The sequence below is a fragment of the Saccostrea cucullata genome, unplaced genomic scaffold (genome assembly GCF_032062105.1).
Source record: "Saccostrea cucullata isolate Sc308-1 unplaced genomic scaffold, CSIRO_AGI_Scuc_v1 ctg458, whole genome shotgun sequence".
Lineage (NCBI taxonomy): Eukaryota > Metazoa > Mollusca > Bivalvia > Ostreida > Ostreidae > Saccostrea > Saccostrea cuccullata.
The window spans coordinates 63,768-87,446 of NW_026928578.1; the positions used below are offsets into that span (position 1 = coordinate 63,768).

The following is a 23,679-nucleotide window of genomic DNA, read 5'->3' on the forward strand; positions in this document are numbered from 1 at the left end:
TTTGATTTATGCAAATTACGTAGTAAACGCAATTTTATTTTATTTCTTTAAAATTATGTTGGATTTGAAATAGTCAAACTAGACACTTATCAAATTATGTGCTATTTATTTATGAATGAATGAGAAAAGAAAAAAATACTTTAGAGCTTGCTATTTATTCTTTTTTTCAACTTTCTTGAATTTTAATTTATGCAATTTACGGAATAAACGCAATTCAACTGTTTTAAGAATTATGTTGCTATTGTAATATTCAAACCTGATACACCTTAAATCATTTGCTATTTACTTGATATGTTATAAAATGTCAAAAAAATATTTACCTGTTTGTCATTTACGGAATAAATACAATATTACTTTTCCTTTTAATGTTGCTGAATTTTCATTGTTGATACGAAATGGATTGTAATGAATATGGTTTAAACTTTGATTATGGGCTTATGTTACAAAGAAGAATTCATATTCATATTATGATTGTTTCAACATCTTGGGTTGACATTGTACTTATTTTTTTCAAAACGGTTAGTTTTCATGAAAATACATCGGGTTCGAGATACCGATTCCGGTTTGTTGTCGGCTGTGCTGATATGAGTAAGAAGATGCTAGAAGACGAATTCATGAATAGTTTGACTGAAATTTATTTTAAATTACGAAATTTTATTGTATAAAATGGTAGGATACAATGGGCAGAATTTGCAAGAGTTCAAACAGAGAAACCAGGGTTGGAAGAGTTTTTACATTAGTGAAAATTAAATGTTTCATTATAGATGTAGACGACTCCCATTCTAGCTGATATGTCTCTACCCATTCCAAAAAGATTTTTAGCTCACCTGAGCTGAAAGCTCAAGTGAGCTTTTCTGATCACATTTTGTCCAGCGTCCGTCTGTCTGTCCGTCTGTCTGTAAACTTTTCACATTTTCGACTTCTTCTCAAGAATTAACCGCTGGGCCAATTTCAACCAAACTTGCCACAAAGTATCCTTGGGTGAAGGGGATTCAAGTTTGTTCAAATGAAGGGCCACGCCCTAATTCAAGGGGAGATAATTGGGAATTAATGAAAATTTGGTGGCATATTTTAGAAATCTTCTTCTCAAGAACCACTGTGCCAGGAAAGATGAAACTTGTGGGGAAACATCCTCAGGTAGTGTAGATTCAAGTTTGTTCAAATCATGACCCCCGGGGGTAGGGAGGGGCCAAAATGGCTGACCAAAGTTTTACATAGAAATGTATAGGAAAATTCTTTAAAAATCTTCTTAAGAATGAGAAAGCCATATGCTTGAATAGACGGGGGGGGGGGGGGGCACCTTAAGTTAAGGCCCCAATTGGGTACAGGTCGAAGCCCTGGTGGGGGTCCATGGGGCGAAGCCCCAAGAGGCTGGTGAATTTCAACGATTTCGATGTGCATATTTGACCCTCCTGATAGCATTTTTCTTGCACTTTTTCACTTTTTCAGTTTGGTATGCAGCCACTTTTGAGGTCTGTTCTTTCCTTGTACAAAATGCGGACAAACACGTCTAACAGTGTTGTTTGACGAACCCACTTAACCCCTTAACGGCCAAGTGCGCTTTTTGACGCATTTTCAGCATCACAGTGATTTAATTGTTGGCATTTTGTAAATAATTGGGATACAACAAAACAGTTGATATTTTCTGAAACTAGAGAAGAAACACAACAGTTTTTCTATTTTCAGTTTTTCTCTGCGATGTTAAGAAATTATTGTAAACTTGAATTGAACATTGAAGATAATTGCGGGAAGTTAGTAAAATTACGCATAAATGAGTGATTTTATGCTATCTTCTGTAGGCTGTATCTCACTTACAGCACACGATAAAAAGAAATGAATGCCATATCCTAAAAGCGGGCAATTTTCCCTACATTTTCTCTATTGGACATTAAAAAGTACGAGCATCCGTTACAGAAATATTTGCTGTTGAATATTTGAACTTTTTCGAGTAAAACAAAAAAAAGCACTATGACGTCATCTAACGTTTTGCGTGTACACAATGAAATCGTTCATGAGCTCGGTCTTAAATAAATCGATTCTTTTAATATATGGAACAAATTTATTTTTGAAAGGAATTATTTATAAAGAAGAATTATTATATACGAAACGTTTTGAGCCATAAACATGTAAAAAAGGGAATTTTCTTCAGCTTTAGAATATAAGTGAGAGTTCTTGACCCAACGCCCCGATTTCTCACACCCACTGTTTCAGTGTCATTCCTACATGTAGTAGGAATAATTTATAAAGTAATCAGGTATTGTCGTTACCATTTTCTTACTTTTCGGATGTGTTATTAAAAGTAAAGAAAAAATATACAAGCTTATAAATCTTTTTTCGAGTCCTTAGGCTAGTATTTTAAATGTACTTTGAAAGAAAAAGCTGTCACAACGACGAAACATATTAGGAGTTGAAATTTCGATGAAAGATATATTTTTGCTAACGCACAAACTGCATTTAACTGACGCAATTATTTTTCTTACTCTTATCTTTATCTAATATAAAATGAATGTATAGGAACATGAAAATAAAATAATGAATGTACACTGAGATAGTTATTTTTTAAAAAATCGGGAAACTTAATTCCGTTTGAATTATTTCCCTTTCTGTTACCATGGTTGCTATATACAAAGGGAGAGACGTAGCACGGAACAGTCATTCTTAAAAAAACAAGCGTGGACAATTAATTTTTTTTCATGTCACTTACAGATTTGTCCTTATAATATCTTAACTATAAATTTTAAGATCGAATTCAGCTCTAAGATATAACAATACACGCATGTTTTTTTTAATAATTACAGATATATATGGAGTTAAAGTTTAGAACTGAACATCATGAAGGCCTAATGTTGAAAACGTATTCCAATGCAAATCTTAATGTCGCTTCATTTATATACAAATTTCAAGACGGGATTCTCAGCCGTAAAAGCGTTCAGGGACTAACAGACTGCGAAGAATGTTAAATAAGTTTTTTATCTTTAATAAATAAATGAAATCAAACCACTTCTCGAAAAAGAAATGCATGGATCTTCTTTCATAAGTAATCATAGCATATCGCTAAAAATTTATTAACTTCAGTTTGCTCTAAATTTCATGGACAGATTATTTGCAGGTATTAAAAAGAACTGAAATTTAACAAAAAAAAAAAACCTTATATCATTAATACTAGTTGTGAGTCAGTTATTTATTTCTAAGACTACGCCTTTTTAAATATAACAGATTGAACTGGAGAAAAACATTTACTTCCGAAATAATTCATTAAGGATTTTGCATGACAGATATTTTTTTTCATTCTTTGGGGGGCGAAATTATTCATACTTTTGTTTTATATCCTAAAACAAGCTTTGATTTTAACTATTGCAGAGAATTTTAACTTTTACTATAAAAGTTGGAGAATTAACTTCCATAACCTTAACTTCTTAACGATATTTTTACCGAAATTTTAACTTAATTTTGGATATGTGAGACTTCATAAATCATACATTTGTGTCTATACTAGACATCAGAAACAAACAATTGGTCATATTTAGCTTTCTTTAAAAAAAATTATGGGACTGGATCAAGTACTATTTCCGTAACATTACCAAAAAAACAATGGAATATTAAAATTGTACTTAAAAAGTAATCTATGCAAGAGTTGTGGACAATTTTTTCCCCAAATTCAATGATATGTCTTTAAGAAGATTATAATTATGTTTTTGCTTTTTGAAACAGTTATTTCTTTCATGATTTATATAATGTATTCGTCCATTTATCGTAGAATGACTCGGAATTACATGTAAGGTCGGGTCGCGAAGTGGGACATACAATGGAAGTATATGCATTGGCGCCGGAAGCAAATTGAAAGTGGAAGGGGGCAAAGTAAAGGAGAAAAAAAATATTCAAATTACCAAAAACTTGAAAAGCAAAAAAAAAATGTCCTTCGTCCTTCACGAAAATCTTATTTCGGGGAGGGGGGGGGGGGGGGGGGCTAATATCGAACTTCTCTTAATACAGTTTCTTTCTAAACCTACGCTCCAATGTTCATTCTCTATATTATGGTTATCTTTGCAAAAAAGAGGCCCTAACCCCCCACCCCCGGTTCCGACGCCTATGATATAAAAATTTGTATAGCAATTCAGATTCCGTTTTTTTCTATTGCGACTTTGAATAAAAAACGGAAGAAAAATCGTGTTTTGTCAGACACAAACAGAGATGCTGTCACTGAATTGCAAGAAACTTGTTTGTCTGTGTAAACCATAATGAGAAGGACCCCGTCCCCCGCAATAACCAACTTTTTACATCGCATGTTCAAAATGTATCGCAATATTCTTTTTTTTTTTTAAAAACGTTCTCGGAAATTGATATCTACATGTATTATGAATATATTTATACAAGTACCAAGTCCAAGGAAAGACATTTACATGCAAGTCTAATATATGTCACCTATGAACTATTATATACGCGTTCATTGTGAATGCCTAAGTACACCGATAATTAACACTCAAGCCACGGTCCAGAGTCCGTCTATAGCCTCTAGATTGAAAGAGAATTTTGGCTGTGATTAGAGAGACACCAAGTTTGCACAAGAAAATGCGAAGTGTTTGTCATCTTAACATTTTGTTCCCAGTGCATGTATTTTACCTTAGATCCCTGAAAAAAAAGTTTGGTGATTTTCCTTTGCATAAGCTGCACTGAAATTACCACCTAAATATATTGAAGATTTAATAACAATGAAACGAAATCCAAATCAAAGTACTCAGAAGTACAGAGAGCCGGGCTCATTTACAGAGTAGAATGGATTTCTTACATGAATCAAGTTTATATTCTGATGAAAAAATCATTTTAAAACTATCAATATAAATGATAAGACACTGACAGTGAGTTTTTCAATCCTAATACCACGGTCCGATTTTGTCTGAACCAGAATTAATCTGGTACCGCAGCTGAATGTAAACAAACAGGCCAGTCTGGTTCCCTCTCCTGCTTTACCTCGTATGTGTAGAGAACTACGGAAACACTGATTATCAAAAATCCTTACGCTAATGAACTATGTTCTTTGACTTATGAAGTTTTCAAAGTCATTACTACTAATGTTTATTTTATATAGATAAAACTTCGTTTTATTTTTGTTGCTTTATTTAGCGTTTGTATTATCTCAAAAGCGGTTGAGAGTAAGAACTATATTTTTGCACGTAACTTTAAAATGGCGACTATGGGGTTAACATCCTGCCTTGAACAGGATCACATAAGCCGGCAATTGCTCTTTGAGCAATAAGCCCGGCTAAAAATGAAAAACACAAATTTTAATCTATATTGCGCTGTCACTCCTTGCGGACTCATCAGTAGATTAAGCAGTTAAACAGAAACATATACATGCAAAGATAAATGATCAAGATTGTGACTCAAACTGGACTCAACGTGATACACTCAGTTTTTCTAAGGAAGATTGTCTTTTAGGGTTTCTTAAGTAAGGACATTTTCAAAGGCTGCTCCATTTGCCACCTCCATTTTCGTTTACATTCCATTCCAAGTTTCGTTTCCTGTTTTACTCATCGGTACCCCCCCCCCCCCCTCCCCTTTCACACAGACACATATTGCTTCATGTCTCTTAGTAAATAGAGATAAAGGATTTCTCTGGGTAATGGATTTAAAGGGGATCAAACAGTTACTTGCCCTGGTTGGAATATTTATTGTAAATGCTACATGTCACAGCTAGTTCGTGTTCATTTTGCATTTGCATTGATAATTGATTTAGGAAAGGGATCATAGGTGATGATAAACAATGTAATGGAAGACATGTGCAGTACATGGTAAAACCTTCATAGGGAAAAGTAGAATGGACTAAATTCAAATTTAAATTCATGCATGCATAATTGTGAGACCAGTAAAAAGTTCCAAAGTCATGTAAACAGCTCGTATTAATACGAGAAATATGAGAAATGAAAATTTGAAAACTATTTTTAAATCTGATGTTTAAACTTAATTACAGTGGATATATATCTTATAACCCCTCCCCACCCCCTTCACCCTACAAAGAGTTGTAATTAAGAGCAATTAAAAATTTGACACTGGTATTAATATTATAATTCATTCACTTTGTCATGTTTGTAATAAAAAAAAAGTAATGGCATAATGTCATTTTTATTGAATAGAAGGTGTTTATGTAAAATGTAGGCTGGAATCGAGAGTTAGTGTGCATAGTTCTTTGTCATACTCTCCCTATGGCAGTCATATAAAACTTAATGATATATACTAATGATATTGTATGTTCGAGTACATAACAGGGTATTGTGAATTTTTATATGCAGATCGCTGGAACTAGGCAGGTAATTTTATTCATTGATAACACTCTACTGAAAGTAAATAAATATATAATACCCATGATTTGTTAAGAAGCCCCCTTCTCAAAATTGCTATTTTTGTAACCATGGCAACACACACTGTTCCTTGAAGTAAAAAAATAAAATATAAAAAAAAATGTGCATCTTTGTATGCTCCACGTGTGTACCAAATTTTATTGAAGTCAGTAAAAAAATGTAGGAGGGAGAGCGATTCAAAAATTGCTTACAACAATCAGACAGTTGTAAAGCCGAAGTCGAACGGATGAGGTACTGACATTGTTTAATTGTATAAACTCTTTCTATTAAATAAAATTGACCAGTAAAATTAAAAACTAATTGAATGCATGCTTTGTTTTGATAGTAACACCAAATCCTCTGGTTTGGAAACATTATTTGTAAAATTGTTTGTATTTCAGGGACGAATAAAGGGAGAAAAGCACATATTTTTGCAATTATGGGTCTCAATCGTTGCCATGGCAACCGTGACGTCAAATTACTCTGCATAATCAAATACTTTAGGATCTTACCTTTCAGAAAATATATAGGTTGCTCTATGTAAAAGTGACTAGAAAATGTCTAAAATTCTATTTGAACTTTTTAAGGCAATTATGCAGAAAAATAGCAAAATCTCTGGCCGTTAAAGGGTTAAACAATTTTAGACTTTTGAAGCTCGATAAAATATGTATAGTAACATACGGTAGTTGGTTAGAGTGGTTGACTGATTTAGACAGACCACGTATAATTGACTGATAGTCAGACTTACATTAATGTTAAAAATACTAAATAATAAATAAAAATGCTTGAAAATAACAAAGACAGAAGAATTCTTTTCAACTCATTTTCATGCACATTACCTATGTACATTGTATACACTTTGAAATGAATTGTTCATAAATACAATGTATTCATAAATCTGGTATCTTTAACTTTTTGCAACAATTATAAAAACATGTAAAATATACTATTGGTTCTAAGGTATTGTTACGGAAGTCATACTTGAACAGGCTGTGTTATTATTTTTTTAAGGTTAGACTGAATTTGACCAATTGTTCGATAAAGTCTGTGTTTTCTTTTTTAGTCTGTGTTTTTTTTTTTTTGCGAATAGGTAGGTAGGTTTTTGAAAGATGGGTGGACGCTTAACATAGAAAAAACTTGGAATGGCCTTACTTGGGAAAAACTCAGCAGCATTCGATGGTAAACCAAAATCCGGGAAAATCTTTTGATTTAGTGAGGTGTATACTACTGTATTTTCCCCTAAAGCTGATTCGGTTGAATTGTCATTCATTTTTTTTTTTCATTTTTAAATTTATTTCGTAATATTTTGCAAAAATGATAAGTACACTCTACAATATTACTCCTGTCTCTCTCTCTCCCACTTCTCTCTCTTTCTTTTTTCTTTTCTTTTCTTTTTTTTTTTGAAAATGATGTGGACGTTTGTGCGTACAAACGTACGCCTGGCTACGCGCCTGTCTTCTCAAGAATGACAAAGCCATAATTCATCATATTTATATGGAAGCATGCTCAGGTAGTGTAGATTCAAGTTTGTTCAAATGATGACCCCCCGGGGGTAGGGCGGGGCCAAAATGGCCGACCTAATTTTTACATAGAAATATATAGGAAAACTCTTTAAATATCTTCTTCTCAAGAATGACAAAGCCATAATTCATCATATTTATATGGAAGCATTCTCAGGTAGTGTAGATTCAAGTTTGTTCAAATCATGACCCCCCGGGGGTAGGGTGGGGCCATAATGGCTGACCATAGTTTTACATAGAAATATATAGGAAAATTCTTTAAAAATCTTCTTCTCAAGAATGACAAAGCCATAATTCATCATATTTATATGGAAGCATGCTCAGGTAGTGTAGATTCAAGTTTGTTCAAATCATGACCCCCTGGGGGTAGGGCGGGGCCAAAATCTCCGACCAAAGTTTTACATAGAAATATATAGGAAAATTCTTTAAACATCTTCCTCTCAAGAATGACAAAGCCATAATTCATCATATTTATATGGAAGCATGCTCAAGTAGTGTAGATTCAAATTTGTTCAAATCATGACCCCCAGGGGTAGGGCGGGGCCAAAATGGCCGACCAAAGTTTTTAAAGATATATATAGGAGAATTCTTTAAAAATCATTTTTTTTTAAAATAGCAAATCCATGATTGGTCATGGGACTACTTTTGGATTTAAACTTTACAATAAAAAGCCATTTTCTACTTTTTCCTACCCTTAGTGCTCAGGTGAGCGATTTGGCCCATGGGCCTCTTGTTCTTTTTATGGGCATAATGCTGATTTTTCTCACAAAAGCCTTCTTAACTCATCTGTAAACCTGTGTTTTAAAACTTCAATCAAGTTATGTTTTGTACTGTTTTGTACCTTTGTTTATTTACAATATACCACCCACCCCCACCCCTAAAAAAGACCTAAACATATTCTCAAAACATGCGTGTTTGTTGACCATGTTATTTAAATTCAGTAGTCAGAAAGTAATTGTCTGGCCTATTTTTTTATGAACTCATGTTACTTAAAGGTACTTGGATACAGATTTGAAGTTAATATTTTCTGTATAATATCACAACATATATATTGTAAAAGCATTTCATACGGAAATATATTAAAAATCTTATTTCATTGAAAAGTTATTAAAACTTTAAATTTTTTGGCAGGTTTGATTGACACATCTTTGCACTTTCACAAATTTTAACTTTATTCTTAAAACTTCGGAAATGTGGCAATCTTGTTGTGTGACTAATGAGAAATGTTAAAACTTAAATCCAGAAAAATAATTTTATTCAGAGTAGAAATGTTAGAAAGCAAAACTCCTTCACAAGTATCGCCATTCCGTTGTGTACAGAGTTTTGCGAATCGATCACACTCATGTTATGTACACAGGTTTTTGTAAACATATGTTATTATTTGATGTTTACGATTCACCGGGTGTGTTCAATCGCCAAAGTCTGTTCACCACAACTGCACGGACTGACAGTATATTGTGTGTTTGTTTTTGCTATCAAACATGTGTACTCTGAATTTTCTGGATTATAGTATTAATATTTTTCATTAATATACATCAAGATTGCCACTTTTCCTAAGGATTAAGAATTAAAAGTTAAATTTGTGAAAGTGCAAGGATGTGTCAATCAAACCCACCAAAAAATTTAAAGTTTGAAATATGATTTTTTAATGAATTTTTGTGTGAAATGCTATTAAAATATATTAGTTGTAATATTATAGAGAAAATATTAAGTTCAAATCTGTGTCCAAGAATCTTTAAACAAGATTAGAAAATAAAAATATTTTTAAATATTTGCAACTCAAGTTTAAAAAAAAATCTATTTCTATAGAAATACTATGACATCCAAAGAATACTGGTCTGTAATTTTATGACAAATATTGATCCAGCATTTTTTTTGAAAATTGTGTCTATTTATTTTATGACTGTCTTCTGGTAATCACTGCTTATTCATAATTATTGTAAATTTCTTTTCTTATGAGAGAGAATAAATTGATTCTATTTTTCCATATGCTTGAATTACCGGTATTTTATACCTGACCATGTATAATAAGTTGTCCTACCCTAGTATATGTTATTGTAGCAATTACATAATCCCTAGAATTCTATAAAAAGACAACAACAAAAATCAAAATCACAGTAAATATGTTTTATTGTCATTGTATTGTATTCTAACAAGGGAGTCTCCTTTCTGCAACACGGTGGCATGACACCTCTTCTTGGTTGATCTTACGGCATGGAGAATCTCCAAATTAAAATTATAACACCTTAATTACAAAACTGAATCAGACAATTAATTATAATTGCTGAATAAACGTCATTATATATGCACATGGATAATTATTTTATACATCTAATTAACACTGATTAAGACATAGGCCCATTGGCAACAATTAATAAATATATAAGCATTTATCAGAGTTTTTTTTTTTTTTTACTTTTGAAATTTAGTCGAATTAATCATGATATATATATATATATATATATATATATATATATATATATATATATATATATATATATATATATATATATATATACATTTATCATAAAACGTACAGCAAAATATGTTGTTTTACTTTTAGGAAATAGTAGATTAAAATCGGCGCGAAATGTCTCAGCGCAAAAGGTCTATGGGGCGAATGGTCTCAGCGCAAAACGTCAATTGGGTGAACTGTCCCATTACCATTAAAACCACATCCGATCACCCAGGACAAACCTAAAAAACTCGCATAATTGTACAGGTTACCTGATTTTACTGGAGATTATTGTTGTCTGAAAAAAAAATCCCTTTTTTTTTTAAGCTTGTATTTAATTTTTTAATAGAAAATTTATTAATAAGAAAATTTTACCAGAGACATATAAATAATAAATATGAATTTTATATGTCTCTGATTTCACAGTTACATGACTTTTATTGTACATATATATAATAAATGCAGAATCCCATACCACTGGCTTTAATTTAATCACACGCAAACTAATTATATTTAATTAATATCGAGTTAAAATATTAGAAAAGCCTACAACTATAATGATTCATTTATGCATATTAATTCAAAAATACTGTAAAATGTGTTGTTGATTCTGCCTACCCATTTTACCAACTCGGAAATGAACAACTGCATAGAATATAAATCTTGCGTATATTACGGCAATATTTACTTGGCATACAAAAGAACCTTCGAGAAACATAACCTGAAAATTTCAAATAAATTGGTAGTCTTAGTGAAAATATTTGAAAAATCTTGAACTGCCCTGGCTTTTAATTTGCATGGCCCGGGTTTGCCCACCCATTTTACATACACTCGCATGAAAGATTAAGCACAGTGTTTTCCCTTTATTTTAAAGTGAAGGGTTGAAGATTGATTGTTACGAGCTAAGGGTTGATGTTAATGAACAGAACTATGTTAACCTTACAAGAAATTTTGATTTCTAGGCGACATTTTTATCAATCGAAGCGGTCAATTTGGCCGTTAGCCAATTCTTAGGGAAAACACTGTAAGAACCAAACATTTTTTATACAAATGTAAGTTGTTTGCTCCATAAGTTAGTGATTTACATTACTGAGGGAAAATTATGGTTAATACTGATTGACCTTAGGCTTTAAAAAGAAATGACTTAATTATTTTTTAAATGTGAAAGTCTATAGTATGACTTTATGATTTGGTTCATTTTTAGACGGGGTCACGTGACCCCATCTATTAGTTTACTGTCAGAGCCCTCAAACAGGAAGCCGTGGTGATAACACATGAATTAAATCTACGCTATATGAAAGAGTGCAGAAATTGTTTTGACCAAAACATAAACATTCTGTATCAAACTGAAGAAAGCGATATGAACTTTTTTCTAGATCAAATTAATGAAGCATTTTGTAAATGTAAACTCAAAATATTAATTGTAAACACACTAGTAAACAAAGTACTCTCCTGCGCTGCGAGTATTACAACTGCGTACGCATCATCCTTTTTTTACTTCCGGAGAAATATTAATTCGGACCAGGTGAAATTCGGACAATTCAAAAAGGTTTCTAGACTTAGCAATTATTGAAATTTCTACTTCAAATCAAATGAAAAACGTGAATTTATATTATTCACAGTTTTGTTTTTAGTTTGTTAATTAAAAAATTATCAAAACTCGTTTTAAAAAAAGCACATTTGTGAAATCTAGCATGAAAATTATTTTGACCCCGGCCGTCTTTCAGTACTGTCTCTCAGTACTTTGATTTTCATTTCAGTTTGTCCTCCTATTGCAAATTGCAACCACAGGAAATGTACTTCACCGGGGGATAACATCTGTGTTTACTGTGAGGGGGAGGTGGTGGAGAAGGATTATTACAGAGCTTACACACCAGTCCCCAGTCAGAAAAAGAAATGTGAAAGTAAGATCAATTGGTTATCCTGAATGATCATAGTTGGATTGTGATTTCAGGATTTAAGTTAACAATTAAATGCACATGTCTAATTGAGGAATTTCCTATCTAACATTTTAATGGAATCCTGATTGGGCATTGTTGGAGTTTTGAATCAATAGTGGGGTGACACAATAGTGCGATGATGATATGATGAAGAGATTGTGCAATTGTGTGATGACATTGATGTGATGGCAGGATGATGATGATCCATTGAGACATCATTGTCATCATTCTATCGCTTCATCAACATTGCTGCATTCTTATTGCTCCATATAACATTATCACACCATTGACCCTTATTAAAATTGTTTGATGGTGTGATAGTGAACTTACTGACCCCATAAGGATTTCCTACATTAGGACTTTTATTTGCATTTAGATTATTAGAGAAAGATTTTAAGATATTGATCATATCCATAGTTTAATTTAGATCCAGATATGGAAAAAATTAATTACAACTTGTAGTATGTGATTATTTTAATTAAATTATGTTACTAAGAGAAAAAAACAAAGGGGAGAGAACTCTGAAGTGTGCATTGTATCACATTTATCACAAAACACCATTAACTTGATTAAGGCCAAAAAAAAGTATTTTTAGTCTCTCAATCAGGGCAAAATCAATGCAGCAAGGAGATTCTTGTTATTGCTATTAGGGCCCTTGGCGGATGCCCAATAGTGATCAGTCTGTTCGTCCGTCCTTCCGTCCGAGATCTTCTGTCCGGAGCATATCTTCTCTCTCCTTGGCCCAATTGCTCATACTTCACCCACAGAGTGCCTTTGGGTAAAGGGTGTGCAGTGACCTTGAACCATGTGTCTAGGTCAAAGGTTAAGGTCATAGAAGAATTTCATAAAAATCATTGTTCGGAGCATATCTTCTCTCCCCTTTGTTCAATGTGGCTCATACTTCACTCACAGAGTGCCAGTGGTCAATGAATGTGCAGTGACCTTAAGCAAAGTTTCTAGGTCAAGGGTCAAGGTCAAAAATAGCCTTTATGTTTAAATTCTTATCTGGAGCATATTTTCTCTTTCCTTGGCCTAATCTGGCCCATACTTCACCCACAGAGTGCCTTTGAGTAAAGGGTGTGCAGTGACCTTGAACCTTCTTTCTAGGTGAAAAATTAAGGTTATAACAGAATTACATGAAAAATCCTTATCCGCAGCATTTTCTTGCTTTTGTCCAATGTGACTCATACTTAACTCACAGACTGCTAGTGGTCAATGGATGTGCAGTGACCTTGAACAAAGTTTCTAGGTCAATTTAAAGCTGAACACGACTCGTAAATAGGCATATGCCATTTTGATATTATTATTTACGATACATCAATACTAGGGTATACTCGTCGCATTCGTTACACCTGACTGCTTTATTGTCACGGGTATCAGCATGGAATGGCGACCCGTATTGTGCTGGTTATCTTGCATTACCTTTGTCTACATTTTGTTGCAGTTACGTTTATCTGTCTTGTTTGTATACTGCACTGCCTTACACAACTATAATTGTTAACTTATTCGGTATCTTATTTTCCTGCATTAGACGAAGTTACGTTATTATTTTCGCTACCGAGTTCTGTATAGCATACGTCCGTCTTTGCCGGTGTCGACTGATTACACTGAACAGTGATTAAGCTCTGCCCTATTTATAGGGGTCTGCAGAGTAGCAAACTCGGGAACAAAAATGGCGGACAGACTCCTTTTACGAATCGTGTTCAGCTTTATGGTCAAAAATAGCCTCTCTGTTCAAAATCTTTGTTCGGAGCATAATTTCTTTCCCTTGAGTCCACTCAGCCTCAAACAAATTGACTGGGTACGTAACATTTGTGATTTTCCTTCCATATTTTGATAGAGGATATGCAACAATTTTCTTAGAGGACACATCTCTTAAAGTTTTTTAATTGTATTATTTTTCAGGAAGTACTTATTTTTTGTCTCCTTTAATCTCAAACACCTTCAAAATAAACCCTTTTCAGCTACCTTACATTTTCATGTTCATAACTAAAAGTGGGGCCCTTTGAGATGGCCACCATCTCATTGATATCTAGTTATTATTTTGGTTGAAGTATGTGTTATTTCTTTTTTAGGTCACCTAAGCTGAGTAAACTCAGGTGACCTATTACTATCCGTCGTGTGTCTTGTGCTAACTTTTGAACATTTTCAGCTTCTTTTCTGAAACTGCTTAACCAATTTCAACAAATTTTGGCATATAGTATTTATGGGTGAAGGAACAAAAATTGTGAATTTCATAGTCCCTGCCCCCCTGGGGCCTGGGGGTGGGGCCAAAACCACTAAAATTAATGCAATCTTTAAAAATCTTCTTTACTCCTGGACATCAAGCAGTCAAACTGTCAGCATGATTGTAATCAGCATTGAGTCCTCTACCAAAATTGTGAATTTCATGGCCCAATGGTCAGGGGTTTTAGTGCTAGGGTGGGGCTATATAGATTATATATGAAAATGCATTATTATCAGAGACCAGAAGAGCATATGCGATAGTAAGGTGTCTGTTGTCCGTCAGTTTTACTGTCCATCTGTCTGTATACAATTTTTCAAAATGCTACTCCTCCTACAGTTTTGGTCTGATCTCAATATAACTTGGCACACAAGTAGACTACACTAAGAAACATAATCTAGTGCATCTGTTTTTGCTTTCGATGAACGGTGTTGCCATGGTCACTAAAAATAGAAATTCCTTTAAAATGCTATTCCTCCTAAAGTTTTGGTCTAAATTCAATATACATATAACTTGGCACATATGTAAACTTACACTAAGATACATAATTCTATTTATTGCTGTCTGTTGCAAAGTTCCTAATCCAAGTGCTACTTTTCCTTTGTTATAAGTACAGACCAGTAGAGCTACAGTCTCATCAGACAATTCTGAGACTCTTCTTTATTTTTGGAAGTGAACGTTTGATTGGATAATTGAGAGGTCACCAGAAGATGACCCTGAATGGGGTTTCTTCAGATCCTGGAGAGGAATATAGGTTTCCTCTGCGTCTGTCTGTCCCTGGTTGTCTGTCTGTTCTACTTGGTTTTCCGAATTTTTTTTCTGAATGCTTGCAGATATTGAACTGATTTTTGGTATGTGAATGTATCTTGATAGTTACAGATTAAGTTTGAATGTCATTTTGCTTCATTGATTTTTGACAAAATTATGGCATTTTTAAAATTTCATAATCGTTCAAGATTGGGTTTGTGCTGCACTAAATTCGGATGGCCAACATTAATATGAAGTGTTGTAAAATGAGTTGAATTTTCACCTTAATATTATGAAATGACATCCTAAAGAAAAAGGGGAACCCAGTAGGGGACATGTATTGCTTATGCAATACTCTCAGAATGCTTGTCTTAAAATGCAAGTAAAGCATACGTGTAGTTGGAAAATAACCTTTGTGATCTTTCATTATCTACCAGGTAATTACATTTTTCGTTTGTTTATGACATCATACATAAGGCATGATTGTTGGAAATGATGAGGCTTTCTGTAATCAAACAACCACAGTCAGTATAGAGCTGTGAATGAACTCCAGACCAAGGCTTAATTGAGATAATGGTGTAAATTTAAGGCACAGATTGAATTTTATTTTTCAAATTCTGAAAGTTGTTCAAAAAAGCGCCTTAACATTGATGCTTAATATTAAAATCCCTCCTTTTTAGGTTAGTAAGTGGAAAAATTTAAGTTTTAAGCAATTCAAGCTATGGATAAATTAGAATAGAATTCCATAATAGAAGTGTTTTTTCACAGAGCTCAACTGGGTTGTCTGATGGCTTTATTTTAAATGACAGCTTTGATTTTAGTGTTGACATAGCATTAACTTAAAGTATCAGAAACATTTAATTATTTTTGTGTAGATGATAAAATTCCATTTCCTGCCTAAAGATACTGTATGATACACATTAACCGCCCTGGGCGCTTAGAAAATTGCAAACAGAAGGTTATTTTAGTATTCTCTTTATGATATTCAAAGTCATATTTTAACTTTAAAAAATCGGAGAAAAAAAAAATAAACTCAAACAACCACTATATAATGTTTTAACTTTACTTTAAGTGAAGATACTCTGACCACCCAAATTAAACTAAAAGATTCATTTTCTACCAAGAAATTGGATTATATAGACAGGTTTTGTTTTCACTTTCTTCAAATTTTGCCAGACTATTGATATGTACAATTATATATGGTTTTAGTCACTGTACAGATGGTCCTTATTTCCTGACAATTTATGAAAAAAAGACCAAAGGGGGCGCTTATAGGGGCAGGGGCGGTTAATGGGATTATACGGTATTAAAAGTAAGTTTTGTCATTGTGCTAGGTACACAATGATACTAGGTAAATTGATATAGATTATGTGATGAATACATTAATGCATATAAAGAGCTTTGAATTATGAAATTTTCTGCTCTGGCCTCTTTTCACATTATACATGCATGGTACATTTGATACGCAATAAAATGTAAAAGGAAATGTGATTAACTTCATGCCACAGAAACCCATGGCAGTCACCTGTTATAGAACAAGGTACCCCAATACTCTTGTAAAAATACTGATATAATTTTTTTTTTCCATTTACATGTATAAACAAATAAAATAGATAAACTCACTCAGTCACTGACTGTTAGATTTCCTTACTGATAGATTTGCTGAGGCTTGGATACTACTGAACATCAGGTTAAAATAACGCTCCATAAAGATTGTGATTTCTTCTATTTGCAGTTTGCAATTTGTGAAAAGGAAATGTATTAAACAATTTTTTTTCCAGCACTACAAGTATTTTTCCTTATGTTAAAATGATTATGTTGAACCCAATTAAATGTAACAATATACCAGACCCATATATACCTTTGAATTTTAATTATCTTTCCCTTGTTTTCTTTTCTTAATATTTATAATTGCCATAATGTTCAACTGTTGAATAATTAAGTTTAATGTGTAACGGTGTTGGTTTTACTACACAAGCTAAAGTGTCTCGATTTCAGGTAATATTAGGATAAGTAATACGCAAGGGGGGAAAGTTAAATGTTTAGTTATTTGGAAGTTTATTTATCAATTGAGCTTTAAAAACACGAAAAAGTTAACTAGTCAGTGATTGATCCTTGATATCCCTTTTTAAAGATTTATTCACTATATGTTGAAATTGCAATATTCTTTTTTCTGCACAAATAGTGAATACCCTGGTAGTAACTCCTGATTTATTTTCCTACTGTACAGTATAGAATAAGTTCTGTTTCTTTCAGAGGCCTGTTCCTGGAGATCGGATAGTACGAGGTGTTACCCAGGGAACTGTACTGAGGGCCTGGCCTCCCAGTGTAATTGTACCCCGGGCTTCGAGGGAATCCATTGCGAAAAAAGTAGGCTATTACAGTAAACCAATGGTTATAATCAGAGTAACATTTAGTTATAATGAATTTATGCAAGTGAAGTGTTTTTTGTTTTAAATCATATAATGAAGAGTTGAAAATTCTCCCTTGAATTATACACCCCTGGGATTCAGGAATTGAAATAGAAATTGAATGGCATTACATTTAAAAATCTAAAGAAAACCAGTGTACATGTAACTATTAAAATACATGTAGAAAAGCTCAGAGATATATGAAAGCATAAATTACCACTGACTGTAGTATTTATTATACAGTTGTAACAGAGGCCTCAATCATGGAGAACGAGTGTAAATTAGAAGATCCGACAGGGAGTATCTTGGCAAACCCTGCCGATTTGAACGAGGGTCCTCCGCAGCCCACCCGCTGGACCAACAACGTAATCTGGGTCAGAGCAGTCACAAAATGGGATGCCTTCTTAAAGACTCCAGGAGACCCTCCAATTATCAAGGGATTAGATCATTACGTCACTGACTTTAGATATGGAATTAAATTTGCATCTACTAAATTACGTCAATTTAGGGGTAAGATTTTTTTTTGAGAAATGCAGGGTTTTGAAAACTTGTGATATTTATTTTTAGAGCATCTAAGAAATTTGTAATGTAGAAAATTTCTGACTCTATCTATAGAGCTCTCACAGTTCCATAATTTTTTGGGTCAGGTCCATTCTAAATTTTGTAGGTTCGGTTTCGGGTTTTTCGGTTCAGGCATATAATAAAATAAAAAATCATGATTTGAATTATATTCAACAAAATTGTTTAATTTAAGAAACAGCAACATAATGACTAGTTTAAGGTGGTTTCCTAACTAGAAAAATAATTGAACCAAATGATTCAAATAAACAAATCACATTGATTATAATGGTAATTATACTAATGAACATTTCGTTTTAGATGCCATTTTCATGGTAAAACCTACTCTATTTACAAATCAGAATCAAACGGGATTCCTAAAATCAGAACCAAATCCGACCCAAATTAAATGTTCCGCATTTCCGGGTCATTTTGGTTACCCATCACAGCCCTATCTACTTAATTTTCTTTAAAAAATATCTACAAACATAAGGGATTTGTTTTTATTTGCAGGAGGAAGTAAAATTGATGAACTGATTCACATTTGTGAGGGGGTGTCAGAAAGAGCTCCAAACACGACATCATTTTCATGCAAAAAAACCTTTTACAATCAAGGACGCCCACTGCTGGATTTGAAACACAATGATCAGTATGTTTTGTATACTTTCATCAACAAGTCACTGAATATGTGTTTCTTTATTCTTAAAATTCATATTTTGACACCAGTGGTGTAATGCTCTGTGTCCTTTGACCTATAATTCAGAAATTTTAAATTGAAAATTGCTTATTAATGTATGACATTAAAAGTACTGATTTTGAAAATCTTTCTATGAATAAAGATAGTACCAGTATATACATACAGTACTAATTCTTAAAGATTAAAGATTGTATGTATATAGGAGTTACATGAACTTATATGCATTTATCTAATTTGCAAGTCACTTGAATTCAACCAGTTTTGGCATAGAGCATCACTGATTGTAGGGGGACAAACATTTTTTTGAATTTCATGGTCTCTTTCATCCCCCACCCCCCTCCAGGCCTTAGGAGTTATCTAAAACCATTAAAATGAGTGCAATTAATCGTTAAATTGGAATTGTAATGAGCATTAAACCTTCTACAAAAATTGTTTAATTCATGGCCTTAGGGTCATGGGTTCTCAAGTTTGGGTGTGGCTCTTAAGATCATAAAGTGCATGAAAATGCATAAATTCTTTTAAATTCTAAATCTCTCCCCACTATTCCCCATTTTCAAAAGTGAGTTATCTCCCCTCAAAATCGGAACTCTTCAACACTAGCATAACTTCCGCGGACTACATGTTACGATAATCCAACAAAATAGTGATCAACTTACAGGCTGTATTTAAAAATTTTAAAAGAAGGAAACGGTTTGCATTTTTTTAGATAATAAATTATTTTATAAAGGGTCTGTTAGCCCCCCCCCTTTCTAGAAAGCTATACGAATTAGCCAGGCACGTAGCATCGTCTTTAAAAGGGGGGGGTTAGCCAAAGAAATATTTTTTTCTTACCTGGAAAAGTTGGCAAGCAAAGAAAAACCTTGCCCAAAGTTGAAAAAGCTAATACTTATTTCAGTACCAGTTCCTTGGCATACAATACTACATTTCCCTTATATAACTTTACCGTAGTATAAACTGAGTGTGTGTGGGGGGGGGGGGTCTCTCTCTCTGATATCGTTTATTTACACACTTTGCAAAAAAAGAATAACTTATAAAAATAAATACATGTACTTACACTGAAAGGATTTTAAAAAAATAAATAACACTTGAGAAAAGATTGTTTTCAGTTAATTAACGAGAAATACGCTAGGAAATTATTGTATCAATTTCGTGTTTCTGCTTTCAATTCTCTGATCTAAAACAAAATGTGTATTTTACTCGGGAATATACATGTTGCTTAGATCCTACACTAAAACTTTGATTAAATGCAGCTCAGACTTTATACGACATATGTAACACGAATTCAGTTCGATGCTATTTTAATTAGTCTTTCTTCGTTACACATGAGATTAAATTATTCATTTAGAATTCCATTCAAAGTTTTAATACTAAATAGTGAATCAATTATTTTACAAATAGAAAATTCTAGAAACACGGTTAATTCAAATGAAATAGGCCTTTAATTGTCACCAAATGTGTTCTTGTAAGTAAAAGCTCTATGTTATGACATACAATCGAGCAAAAACGCAGTTTCTTGGTATCGCGGTAGCGGAAGACGAACTACTGCTGTATATGCAGCAATTTCAGAGGTAAAACTGTAGATGGACATGTCATCAGTCTTCAAAAAATTCCTAGAGATACAATGAAAATATGGCTGCAGCAGGCTAGATTAATTCGTAAAAACTTTATAACTAAAAATTTGTTCCGCACATTTTGTAAATAATGATGATCCGTCTGCAGAACATCCACTACCGAAAATTAGCTTTTTTGTTTGTGTGTGTTTTTTTTAATAGGCCTATTCGAATATGTATCAGCATTTTAATAGTAATTTGTTTCTTTTTTTTGTAAGGGGGGGGGGTCACACAGCACCTTATTATAGTACTACACAGATTAATACAAATCCAGAAAGAGACTATGAGTGGGCAATATTAAAAAAATACGAATCAGTTAAGATTTCTTTTTATTCACAAACACAATAACATTTTTCCATATGACAGAGGCATACACCATGAACATGTTTACATCAAGAACGTCCGCGGAAGTGACTTTATTTATAGCGCATGCGTATTAAACACAGTAAAAGAGTTCACTTCAGGGGAAATAACTCACCTTTTGAAAATGGGGAATATCAGTCCAGTCCAATACGAAAAATCGTAATATTACTAAAATTCGTAATATAAGCAATTTCTAACTCTTCTAAGAGTTACTTCCCTTTTTTCTGATTCAACCTCCTTGTTATGTTTCATCAGAGATTTTATGTCTCTGGTTTCATCAAATCATCGTGGATATGCATGTATTTTCTTTGTTTTGATGCATTTGATCCAAGTGCATGCAGAGTCAGAGCCTAGTGAAAGTTGTACAAGTTATCCCACGTAACATCTCGTTGTTGGAGATGAGGGTCTGATTTTTAGGGTAGACTTCGGGAAAAATATAGGGAATTCGGGGATTATAGAACACTGTGACAAGTTTGAGGATACATTGAAGTTTTATGGAAAATTGTTCCCATCCATGGGAAAATTCTTATATAAGAATAATAAAACAAATTTTTCACTCACCCATTGCTATTGTTACTTTCTTCATGCATTTTCATACTTTTCGATAGACGTCACTGACCGAAATGACCACTAGATACTAGTACCATTGGGGCATAATGTATTTCTGACGTCATACTTTCCTTAACATTGTTCAGTTTCTTTCAATGCTTATTTTGTCTTACATTACGAAAACTCATAATATAGTCTCTCACAACTTGCTATATTACGAGTTTTCGTAATTTAACTATATTACGAAAAATAGTAATATAAGAATAATATTACGATATTCTGTAATATTACGATGTCTGGTAATATTACAATTTTAAGTAACATTACGATTTTTAGCTCACCTGAGCCAAAGGCTCAAGTGAGCTTTTCTGATCAAAATTTGTCCGTTGTCTGTCGTCTTCGTTGTTGTTGTCGTTAACTTTTCACATTTTCATCTTCTTCTCAAGAATCACTGGGCCAATTTCAACCAAACTTGCCACAAAGTATCCTTGGGTAAAGGGAATTCAAGTTTGTTCAAATGAAGGGCCACGCCCTTTTCCAAGGGGAGATAATTATGAATTAGAGAAAAATTAATGGCATTTTTAAAAAATCTTCTTCTCAAGAACCACTGGACTAGGAAAGATGAAACTCATGTGGAATCATCCTCAGGTAGTGTAGATTCAAATTTGTTCAAATCATGACCCCCGGGGCTAGGGTGGGGCCAAAATGGCCGACCCAAGTTTTACATAGGAATATATAAGAAAAATCTTTAAAAATCTTCTTCTCCAGAACCACTGGGCCAGGAAAGATGAAACTCATGTGGAATCATCCTCAGGTAGTGTAGATTCAAGTTTGTTCAAATCATGACCCCCGGGGCTAGGATGGGGCCAAAATGGCCGACCAAAGTTTTACATTGGAATATATAGGAAAAATCTTTAAAAATCTTCTTCTCCAGAACCACTGGGCCAGGAAAGATGAAACTCATGTGGAATCATCCTAAGGTAGTGTAGATTCAAATTTGTTCAAATCATGACCCCCGGGGCTAGGTTGGGGCCAAAATGGCCAACCAAAGTTTAACATAGGAATATATAGGAAAAATTTTCTTCTCAAGAACCACTGGGCCAGGAAAGATGAAACTCATGTGGAATCATCCTCAGGTAGTGTAGATTCAAGTTTGTTCAAATCATGACCCCCTTGGCTAGGGTGGGGCCAAAATGGCCGACCAAAGTTTAACATAGGAATATATAGGAAAAATCTTTAAAAATCTTCTTCTCAAGAACCACTGGGCTAGGAAAGATGAAACTCATGTGGAATCATCCTCAGGTAGTGTAGATTCAAGTTTGTTCAAATCATGACCCACGGGGCTAGGGTGGGGACAAAATGGCCGACCAAAGTTTAACATAGGAATATATAGGAAAAATCTTTAAAAATCTTCTTCTCAAGAACCACTGGGCCAGGAAAGATGAAACTCATATGGAATCATCCTCAGGTAGTGTAGATTCAAATTTGTTCAAATCATGACCCACGGGGCTAGGGTGGGGACAAAATGGCCGACCAAAGTTTAACATAGGAATATATAGGAAAAATCTTTAAAAATCTTCTTCTCAAGAACCACTGGGCCAGGAAAGATGAAACTCAAGTGAAATCATCCTCAGGTAGTGTAGATTCTAGTTTGTTCAAATCATTACCCCCCAGGGCTAGGGTGGGGTCAAAATGGCCGACCAAAGTTTTACATAGGGATATGTAGGGAAACCTTTTAAAATCTTCTTTTTCAAGTACTTCAAAGCCATGATTAGTGATATTTATATGGAATCATCCTCAGGTAGTGTAGATTCTAGTTTGTTCAAATCATGACCCTATGGGGGGTTATAATTTTAAGCCCTCCCCTCCCCCCCCCCCCCCCCCCCCCTAGTAAACTCAGTTCTGATCTGATTTGTGCTTTTTCCTAGCTAATGTGCTCAGGTGAGCGCTGTGGCCCCTGGGCCTCTTGTTCATATTGGACTGGACTGTATATAAAGCAGATAAACTAGGTGCATTGTTATGATTATCAAACTACAAAGGTGTCCTTACAGGTTAATATTCTATCTCCAAGCCACAACAGGAGGTTATGTAGAAGTGAAAAACCGAGAGGCCAATAATATTATAGACAAACGTCCTTTAGTGGGCAAGACAACAGAAAGAGAGTTTAAATACCACTGGGACTTGGAGAAGCCTTATCATAATTTAGTTGAAGATGTTGATTATCCACCATTCCTAAGTGTTCCAGATTTAACAGAAAATGTGAGTGATGC

The 23,679-nt window shown here is 33.7% G+C and overlaps 1 protein-coding gene across 2 annotated transcripts in view; it reads left to right on the forward strand.

Annotated features, from left to right (window-relative positions):
* LOC134278014 (uncharacterized) overlaps positions 1-23,679 on the forward strand; it is a 105,462-nt gene that overhangs the window by 14,173 nt on the left and 67,610 nt on the right. For both annotated transcript variants that reach the window (XM_062760314.1, XM_062760315.1), the window contains exons 5-9: positions 12,071-12,214; positions 17,478-17,591; positions 17,876-18,142; positions 18,704-18,839; positions 23,461-23,668. In XM_062760314.1, the coding sequence (XP_062616298.1) occupies positions 12,071-12,214; positions 17,478-17,591; positions 17,876-18,142; positions 18,704-18,839; positions 23,461-23,668 (869 nt within the window). The remainder of the gene's footprint in view (positions 1-12,070; positions 12,215-17,477; positions 17,592-17,875; positions 18,143-18,703; positions 18,840-23,460; positions 23,669-23,679) is intronic.